This window comes from Carassius carassius, chromosome 34 (genome assembly GCF_963082965.1).
Source record: "Carassius carassius chromosome 34, fCarCar2.1, whole genome shotgun sequence".
NCBI classification, from domain to species: domain Eukaryota; kingdom Metazoa; phylum Chordata; class Actinopteri; order Cypriniformes; family Cyprinidae; genus Carassius; species Carassius carassius.
This window is the reverse complement of record NC_081788.1, coordinates 24694600-24704430: the sequence shown is the minus strand read 5'-3', so window position 1 is coordinate 24704430 and position 9831 is coordinate 24694600. Positions and strand designations below refer to the sequence as shown.

The 9831-nt window shown below is 37.4% G+C and overlaps 1 protein-coding gene and 1 long non-coding RNA gene across 3 annotated transcripts in view; one reads left to right on the top strand and one right to left on the bottom strand.

Annotated features, from left to right (window-relative positions):
• The first annotated feature begins 615 nt into the window (after positions 1–615).
• On the top strand, positions 616–5098 carry LOC132114828 (uncharacterized). The gene is made up of 3 exons (XR_009425368.1): positions 616–2324; positions 4619–4820; positions 4954–5098. It is a non-coding gene; the product is annotated as an uncharacterized LOC132114828 (long non-coding RNA).
• A 3527-nt stretch (positions 5099–8625) lies between these two features.
• Positions 8626–9831, bottom strand: part of LOC132114826 (mediator of RNA polymerase II transcription subunit 27) — a 71782-nt gene continuing 70576 nt past the window's right edge. Inside the window, exons 8-9 of one of the 2 annotated variants that reach the window (XR_009425367.1) lie at positions 8790–9146; positions 8626–8752 (exon numbers count right to left, since the gene is read on the bottom strand). Coding sequence is in view for 1 of the 2 variants with exons in the window: in XM_059523178.1 (XP_059379161.1) it covers positions 9012–9146 (135 nt within the window). In the remaining variant the exon portion in view is untranslated. Of the gene's footprint in view, positions 9147–9831 lie in introns of both variants that reach the window. The other variant, XM_059523178.1, reaches the window with a different exon arrangement.

Genomic DNA, 9831 nt, shown 5'->3' with positions numbered 1-9831 from the left:
TGTTTGTCAATTTGCACTGGCTTCCAATAGCTGCTCGCATAAAATTCAAGGCATTGATGTTTGCATACAAAACTACCACTGGCTCTGCACCCATTTACCTAAATTTGTTACTTCAGACTTATGTGCCCTCTAGAAGCTTGCGTTCTGCAAGTGAACGTCGCTTGATTGTGCCATCCCAAAGAAGCACAAAGTCACTTTTACGGACTTTTAAATTAAATGTTCCCTCCTGGTGGACTGACCTCCCCAACTCATTCCGAGCAGCTGAGTCCTTAGCCATCTTCAAGAATCGGCTTAAAACACATTTTAATTTATTATGCAATTGTATATGTGTGTGTGTGTGTGTGTGTTTATTTTATAAAGACCTCTAACTACAGTAGCTTGCTCTATTCTTTTTTTTATTCTATCTGTTTTCTTTTAATTTATTATATTATTTAAAATCCCATGCTACGTGTACTGTGTTAACCTAACTGAGATTTGTTATAGCACTTATATATCATTGCTCTTTTTGTTGTTTTTGATTGCTTCCACTGTCTTCATCTGTAAGTCGCTTTGGATAAAAGCGTCTGCTAAATGAATAAATGTAAATGTAACTGTGTCTGACAGCTTTTCTGAGGTGAGTCCTACAATTTATAATAAATAGGTAGGTTGATAAAATGTATAAAACAAAGTAAAAACAAAAGTCTAACGTCGCTAAAACCTTTTTTTTTTTTATTGTTTTAGCCTTCTAGCCGTTGAGATACCATGGCAACCGCGTACACATCAGCTGCTGGAGAGGAGAGGACTCGTCTGACATTTTCTCTGTTTCTCGTCACTTATACCAAAGAAAAGGTCAACAACTGCGACAGATTGGTTAAGTAACACGTTAATATTATCCACAGTCTACTTTAAGTACTTTTTGTTAATATTTATACCTCTCTGATTATGGTATTTTTCCTGAAATGTCTGCTAGCAAGTATTACGCTAGCGTAGATACATAATTAACGTTATAGCATATTAGATTTGAGCTCTTATTAATGAAAGTTTGGGCTTTTAATTACATCTTATGCGTAAAGGATCAGTTTTGATTGCTTTGTAAATGTTTTTGATGGTAATTTGTCAATAGATAAATGAAGTAACGTTAAGATAATTAATTAAACCTAAAAGTCTGCACTGTAGAGTGTATCAGTGACGTCACTTGCGGTCTAAAATGGGCTGAAACTATTTCAAACCACTGTTTCAAGCTTGTTCTGATTTTTCATTGTAAACAAATATTGATAAAAAAAATGTACAGTTATTTTAGGAGTGTCTTAAAAACCCTCTAAAACAGAGGGGAAGTTCCAAGAAAATTTCGAATGGGAGCTGCTGACAGGTGATCTGATAAAGCTTATTAAATAACTTCATATTTATTTTTTTACAATATATCACCATGCATCTGTAAAATCTAAACATGTGAATTCTGGTATCTTAAGATATTTTTGTATGTTTTCCATATTACTATTTTTCTTTTCTGCATTTCCCCTATTCTCTAGTTTGTTTATTTCTAATAAGGAGCTGGAGGCCGTGAAGAAACAGATCCACGATATCGTGGAGAAGCAGGCCCAGCTGAGCGAGTGGAGAGCTGTGGTGGAAACATTCAGGGGTTGATGCTCATAAGTCCAGGGTAAGTATACAGCTAACCCTCCTACCACCTCTACTCTGTGTGGTTCTCTGCAAAGGCCCGGTGTAAGCAGGACGCGATCTTACCAGATGTCCTTCACCCTATATCACAGTGTAAGACATGAGCCAGGCCCTGGGCGACGACCTCTCTCCATCCGCCGCCTCCGGTCTTCAGGATCTCCGCCGGAAACCGATTCGCTCTACTTCGCGAGACAGAACACGACGCTGTGATCATCGGAGACTCCATCATCCGGCACGTTCGTGCTATGTTAGCTGAAGATAAAGTCCACACTCACTGTTTCCCTGGTGCTCATGTTCTGGATATTTCTGCACAGATTCCCGTGATTCTGAAGGGTGAGGGGAGCATCGGAGCGGATGTGCTTCACGCCGGGGTTAACGACACCTTGCTGCGGTAGACGGAGACACTGAAGAGGGACTTCAGGAGCCTGATCAAGACGGTGCGCAGCATATCGTCTGCATGATGATCATCGTGTCAGGACCACTTCCCACGTATAGATGAGGACATGAAAGGTTCAGTAGACTTTTTGCTTTAAACGAATGGTTATTGTCATGGTGTAAAGAACAGAAACTGCTTTTTGTTAATAATTGGAATCTTTTCTGGGAGCGTCCTAGGCTTTTTAGATCTCCTGTTGGACAACATCTCCCGGACACTTCGCTCCATATGACTAGTAAGCCAATTCTCAAATAACTGCTATGATGACTTTTGTTCTACCCACTTAAATAGAAGTACTTGTGCTGTCCAATCAATAAAGACTTTGTCTGTTCCAGTGTTAATTTTGACAGGCATTTTTGATTTAGCATTAGTCTTTACCTTGAGATGAAAATGCTTAATAGTCTTAAGGCCCGTTCACACCAAGAATGATAACTATAAAGATAACTATATTAGCGTCCACACCAGCGAACGATATTGTCTGTGTATTCTAAGCGGACGCGCGTCTGCTGCTTTATCTTGAGCTCATTACAGCAGGATTGATTCTGATTGGTTGGCAATGTTTTATCGTTCATCAGGGAAAAAAAATCGTTCTGAAAGTGATTCCAACCATATCGTTTCTCTGTGCCTTTATCGTTATAGTTGTGGTGTGGACTCTGCTATTCTTTAATATTGAGAACGATTTTTAGAACTATATCTTTATCATTATCTTTATAGTTATCGTGCTTGGTGTGAATGGGCCTTAAGTCACATTTTAGTCTTTCATAGTTTTGGTCTAGTTTTAGTCTATGAAAAGTCATTGTATTTTTTTTTCAACTTTTAGTCATTATGTTTAGTCATTACTTTTAGTCAAACTGCAGTTACCAACATTTATTTTGATAGCTATTTTATATGTAGTCTTCAAACAAAAATAGTAATTAATTCTTCTCTCTTTAGACCAAATCAATTAAGCCTTTGAGAAATTTGAATCTGAATTTGAATTTGGAAAAACTTGAATAAATGACAATTTTCAATTTAGGAAAGTGATAAAAAGTGATGTGACATGTGGCCAAGTATTTTGACCTATACTCGGAATTCGTGCTCTGCATTTATACCATCCAAAATGCACATACACAGCAGTGAACACACACTGTGTGAGCTGCCATTTTTTGATGTTGGGGGTTAAGTGCCTTGTTCAAGGGCACCTCAGTCATGGCATTGAAGGTGGGAGGGAGCTCTTTACATTCACTCCCCCCTCCTACAATCCCTGCCAGTATAAGACTCAAACCTGTAGCCTTTTTGGGTTACGAGTCCGACTGTATTTTGAATATCCGGTAGACCTGAAATAATATTATAGTCCCATCTAGTCTTATTGACGAAGACGAAGCACAAAGTTTTTATCATCAGATATTAGTTTTAGCTTATCAACGTCTCATCTTAGTTACAGAAAAATGTTTGTTAACGAATATTTTTTGTCATCGTCTTTGTTGAAATAATTCACACTGGTTTATTCCCCAAATAGTGAGGTCAAAATATATTATAAAATATGTTCTAGAAAAAAATCTGATTGTGATTAAACCAGAAAAATGCTAAATTAATAAAAAATCATTAGATCACTCGCACCCAAAGCAGTTATTGTTATTGTAAATGAAATGATCACAGATAATAGTTTTGATGTACTCTGCTTGACTGAAACCTGGCTAAAACCAAATGATTATTTTGGTCTAAATGAGTCCACCAGACTACTGTTATAAGCATGAGCCCCGTCAAACTGGTCGTGGAGGAGGTGTTGCAACAATATATAGTGATATTCTCCCAGAAATGTTACCCAGAAAACAGGATACAGGTTTAACTCATTAGAAATACTTCTGCTTAATGTTACACTGTCAGACATGCAAAGAGATCTAATGTATCTCTTGGTGAAGAGAACTTTATGAAATTAAACATCTATTTTAATACATTTTATGTAGGTATAAACATCATGTTAATACTGCAAAAGGTTTTGCCACAAACTCAACTGACAGGGAAGTAAAAAATTATATAGTATACATAAAAATAAATAATAACACAAATAATATCCTTTTAAAGTAGCAATCAGTCAAGTTTTTTGATTTAGTAAATTGATTTCCACTTTAATAAAAAAAAGTAGTTTTTTCCCATTTAATTTTTCTCAACTCCTTTTTAATAGTATATACATTTTCACGTCAATTTATTAAAAGTAAAAAAAAAAAAACATGTTTAGAGCCCTATGAAATGTTTTTTTTTTTATTATTATTGTTACCAAATTCTGTGTTTTAGCATGTCTAACTATTTGAATGCATAACACAACTTAATTTATTCATTTTATTTTTTCATAAAGTAGCCTTACTGATATAGATATCATATCTCAAAGTGATGATGTTACTGACCACTTCCTTGAACCGTGCATGCTGCATATTACTGATATAACTATATTTCCAAAATGAGCTGTAGAATCCAAAATGAGCTTTATTAATTTAAGAGCCTTACTTTACATTTATAACAATAATTGTTAATGTTTGAATTGTATTTCAGGGCAGTTTGTGAAGACATAATCAAGAGAAGTCAGTTCCAGGTCCACCTCCACACCAGACCTCTCTCTCATATGGATGGCTGTCTACTAGCATATTGTGTTCTCTTCAGACTTCGGTGGATGCAGATATTATTCGGGGACATGAACACTTGAATATTGCAAGAATAGAGAAAGTAAGAATTACTTAAGATTTAAGAATTTAATGTTAATTGCTTAAACAATTTCTATATATCGTTTTTTGGGGGGGGTTTCCAAAGCACCTAAAAGCCAATTCACACTGCCATACTCCAACAGGCTAAACACAGTTCAAACAAAACAAGCATGTTTTTTTAAATAGTTTTTGTGGCAGTGTGAACTGGCCATAATGATGTATGATAGGTGTGAGATTTATTAAACTTTATTTGCTATAATACATATGCTGATAAGCTATTGCATATATGATATTCAATTAATTATTTGTAGTGGTTTGGTTAAGGGTGTGATTAGCTGATGTATTAGCATGTGATTAGTTGATGAATTGTGTGCATGGTTAAAGACTGCTTTTTAAATATTTAAATGCAATGTGATGAGTGCTTACTAAGACTTGCATATTTGTGCATAATGTTTTGACCCTGGATGCTTACAGAATGATATAGATATTTAAATATATGTTAAATGTATTTATTATTAATATATTTCAATCTATGTGCTTCTGTATGGGCTGAATGCTTTCATTCATATTTTGCTGTATATCCTGTTTTTATTAATAATTTGGGTGTATTACTGTTCATATTTGTTTGTTAATAAATTAACTGAATTCATTTAGAGTCTGTATTCATCATTCACAGCTGCTAAAACAGCCTTTAAATTAGTTAGTGCATATGAGGACATAAACTAGGTTTAACTACTGCATGTCCGCCCATAAAATAATAAATAATTCTAAAAAAATACCAACTGATTACCAGCACACGACTACCAATCCGCGATGTCGCCACGACGTCGCAGTTACTTACTGGCAACGGCGATGTATACGCACCTTTCACTTTTCCGGTTGCCACGACGTAAGGACTTACGTCGCCACGAAGAAACTTTGGTCACCAGATTACGTTGCAGTTACGTGAGTTATGTAATGTTGTTAGCGGGGATATGAATGAATAATACCCTAAATAACCTTTGTGCCAAAGGGTTCTTTCTTGTCATTATAGAACCTTTTTAGCATAAAAGGTTCTTTGGAGTTGAGTAAAGAACCCTATGGTTCTATATAGAACCCCAATGAACCCTTTTTTCTAAGAGTTTGTTGTCATAATGTTCACCTTGGAGATTGAAAATGTTTCATTTTTGAGAACCCAGGAGCCCAAATTCAGACCCAGAACAATAAAACCCACAGAAGAGGTGGGAGTTCAAAGGAGGAATCTTTATATTACCAGACGGCAGGGAGAGGAAGAGTAGATATAAGTCATGATCTGCGAGATTAACCACAATCTGATGTGATCCGACCACCTCAGAGAAAACCAGTGTTGAGCTGCTGCAAGAGCTTTTGAAGCACAGCAGTTGTGGTCAAAGAGTTCTCGTGTGTTATGATTGGTGGATGATGATGATGAGTGGATAAAGACTAAAGACTAAAGCAATCAAATAGTGAGAGAGTGATCTGCTCACCTGGTTATGTTCGTGGATGTTTCGACGTGGAAAGCTGTTCGTAATGGAAATATTGATATTTTATTTGTTAACAACATACTTTTCGTACCTTAAAATCAGTAAATGTTCTGAAATTAGAGAACTAAGCCAATAGTACACTATTAGAGTAATAGTAACTTCGGATTGTGAATCATTTGGGTCAGTTCGGGAGTTCAGAGCGTGATTCATTTGAGTCAGTTTGGGAGTTCAAAGCGGGTTTGCAAATCATTTGAGTCATTTTGGGAGTTCGGAGTATGGAGCGTGAATCATTTGAACCAGTTTGGGAGTTCGGAAGCGGGATGACGAATCATTTGATTCAGTTCGGGAGTTCGGAGCGGGTTCGCGAATCATTTGAGTCAGTTTGGGAGTTCGGAGCGGGTTCGCGAGTCATTTGAGTCAGTTTGGGGAACGCGAATCATTTGAGTCAGTTCGGGAGGTCGGAGTGGGTTCGCGAATCCTTTGAGTCAGTTTGGGGATCGCAAATCATTTGAATCAGTTCGGGAGTTCAAAGCGGGTTCGCGAATCATTTGAGTCAGTTTGGGAGTTCGGAGCGGGATCGCGAATCATTTGCGTCAGTTCGGAGCGGGTTCACGAATCATTTGAGTTAGTTCGGGAGTTCAAAGCGGGTTCGCGAATCATTTGAGTCAGTTTGGGGATCGCAAATCATTTGAATCAGTTCGGGAGTTCGTAGCGGGTTCACGAATCATTAGAGTTAGTTCGGGAGTTCAAAGCGGGTTCGCGAATCATTTGAGTCAGTTTGGGGATCGCAAATCATTTGAATCAGTTCGGGAGTTCGGAGCGGGATCGCGAATCATTTGAATCGGTTCGGGAGTTCGTAGCGGGTTCGCGAATCATTTGAGTCATCTTAGCTGTATATGGATAGGCATTTTTAACGAGTTTAGTAGCTAGTTCGAACTACGTTTTCCAAGCGTGTTTAGGTGTGATATGTGAACTCGTATTTTTTGTTTTAATGATGTGCCTCTTAACAGTATCAAGTATATTCAAAAACTAAACAAATCATGCCTAAAAAGTGCACGCATCTAGGCTAATGTAAAGTTAAATGATGAAGTCATACTAGTGCGTGTGTGCATTTTGAGTACGTTCTTTCACTGCATTATTCGGTGTATTCAAATGCATTTATGAATGCATGTGAATGATCACAAAATTTAATATATAGGGGTTAGAAAATGTATATATTTATATGATTTTATTTAGTTAATCAATATCACACTGAGAGGGCCATGTCAGTTTTTCTCCAAAAATCAACATGATTAAAATGTGATATTAAGTTACTACAAAAAATAATGAATGAATAATACCCTAAAGAACCTTTGTGCCAAAAGAGTTTTTTCTTGTCATTATAGAACCTTTTTAAGCATAAAAGGTTCTTTGGAGTTGAGTAAAGAACCCTATGGTTCTATATAGAACCCCAATGAACCCTTTTTTCTAAGAGTGTACTTAACATGTGTTCCATTTAAACTTCTTAAGAATTGTACAATAAACACTATGCACATTCTATCTATCGATCTATCTATCTATCTTTCTATCTATCTATACATATACATACAGTATATATAAAGTGTACATATTATCATTAAATTTTTCTCTTTCAAGCATTTTTTATATATTTTTATGACGTGCCAGACAGTTTCGTTTTGATTCTACTCGGCTGGCTTTTCAGGATGTAAGGCATATCAAGCCCTCAGAGTACATTAAGTACATTAAGATCACAGTCAGCCCTGTAGCTCCAGCTGATGTGATTAAACTTTGGTTTATGTTCAAATGAGAATCTGAAATTTGGCTCCATTCATGCCTCACACATGCCCTTCACAAACATGAAATGAGTAAAATGGTAACATACGTGCTTAACCAGAAACTTCAAATCAATGTAGTTTCAACAATAGTGTAACACTTCAAAAGCTGGCTTTCAAAGTCACGTTCTTTCCGGTCCTGATGGCCAGTTTGAATGCATCATGCCTCAAACAAGATATGTTCAATAATTCAAACTTGCATGTACAACGTGGTGTTGCAAAAGTGAAGTCATGTCAGGTGAGGTTAGAAAACAAACACTCATCGAGAGCCTTCATCACTCTGGCTAAATCTGGCTTGATAAGCAATGAAAAAGCAACTGCGATTACAGGGTCATACGATACACTTATAAGAACGTACTCTACTTTGCAATATATTTTTCATGAACTGTTTGTACATTTTGCATTGGTTTCTGAAGTTTATACAAGCATATTTAAAAAGCAAGAAAAGTTTCTGCTGACATTTGCAAAGTTTTTAGACCTGCAAATACAGTGCTGCCCTAACCTATTTGAAGCCCCCCCCCCCCCCAAAAAAAATTGATACAAGATGTGGGACAAGAAAAGCAAAATGCAGTTTATTTAAAGGTAAAAAATGGATACAATTTTCATCCAATCAGACAGCATGTCCCAACCTACAACATTAAAGATTATGACCTATTTGTGGAAGATAACCTCCTAGCCATTTATGATCTGAAACCCATCAGCATTTAACAATTTCTCCTGACAAATGTGATAAAAATTTGTGATATCAATATGGAAAATAATGTTCTTCTAAAAGAGGATGGAGCAAAGCTGCAGAAATCAATAGGCTGAAAAATGTCTTTATGATATATACAAAACTGTCCACAACACAGATATCTGCACAATAACAGACCACTGAATCTTAAGAGTTTTCCAAGCCAAGCCATGGAATATTGTGTGCTCCAGGACAGCGTCACTGCCTGCAGGTGTCATGGAAGGCCTCAAGAGTTCGGAAGTCCCTCCATGTTGGAGGAAGGCCCTCCTGCAGGTACTTGCCACAGCGCTGACACGGGGTCTGGAATAGCTTGATGTAGCTCCTCAACCAGGTCTGCTCAAAAGAACAACACACAAATATTACACAAATATGACAAGTGCCTTTCATCTAAGATCTGACTGGTTAAAACCTCCAAAAACTAAACGGCACTCCTCTAGTGAAACACACTAGACTCTATTAACAGTTCATTTAAACGGAGTCTGAAGTGACTTGAATTAATGAATCCTGGCCAAAACGAAGCCAATAAGACAGTATATTTTCCTGGCCAAATGCTGTAAAACTGTTGCAGTGGATCCCCTTACCCTGCACTGACTGTCCTCACTGCACTAACATGGGACATGTGAGAGCAGCATGAGGGTCTGTGGGCTCTAGCAGCAGTCACGACTCGACATTGATTAACAGCAGGAGGAGTACGTCTGCTCTCCTCTCTAACCCGTCTTCACTGGGCTGCTCAGCACAGTCGGGGTTTACCTGCACCTGTCAGGATGCAGTGGCTTTCCTAATTCATGTGCCGGCCCAAACCACCCTCCACTGACTCCCTGTTATTCATACTCCAATTGGCACACACAAAAGTCCAGCACATCCATCCATCTATCTATCTGTCTATCCATCTGTCTTATTTGTCTGTCTATCTATCTTTCCTTCCATTCATTTATCCATCCTATCTACCTGTCTATCTACCCATCTGTCTGTTCATCTATCTATCTGTCCATCCATCCGTCCATTTATACATCCCATC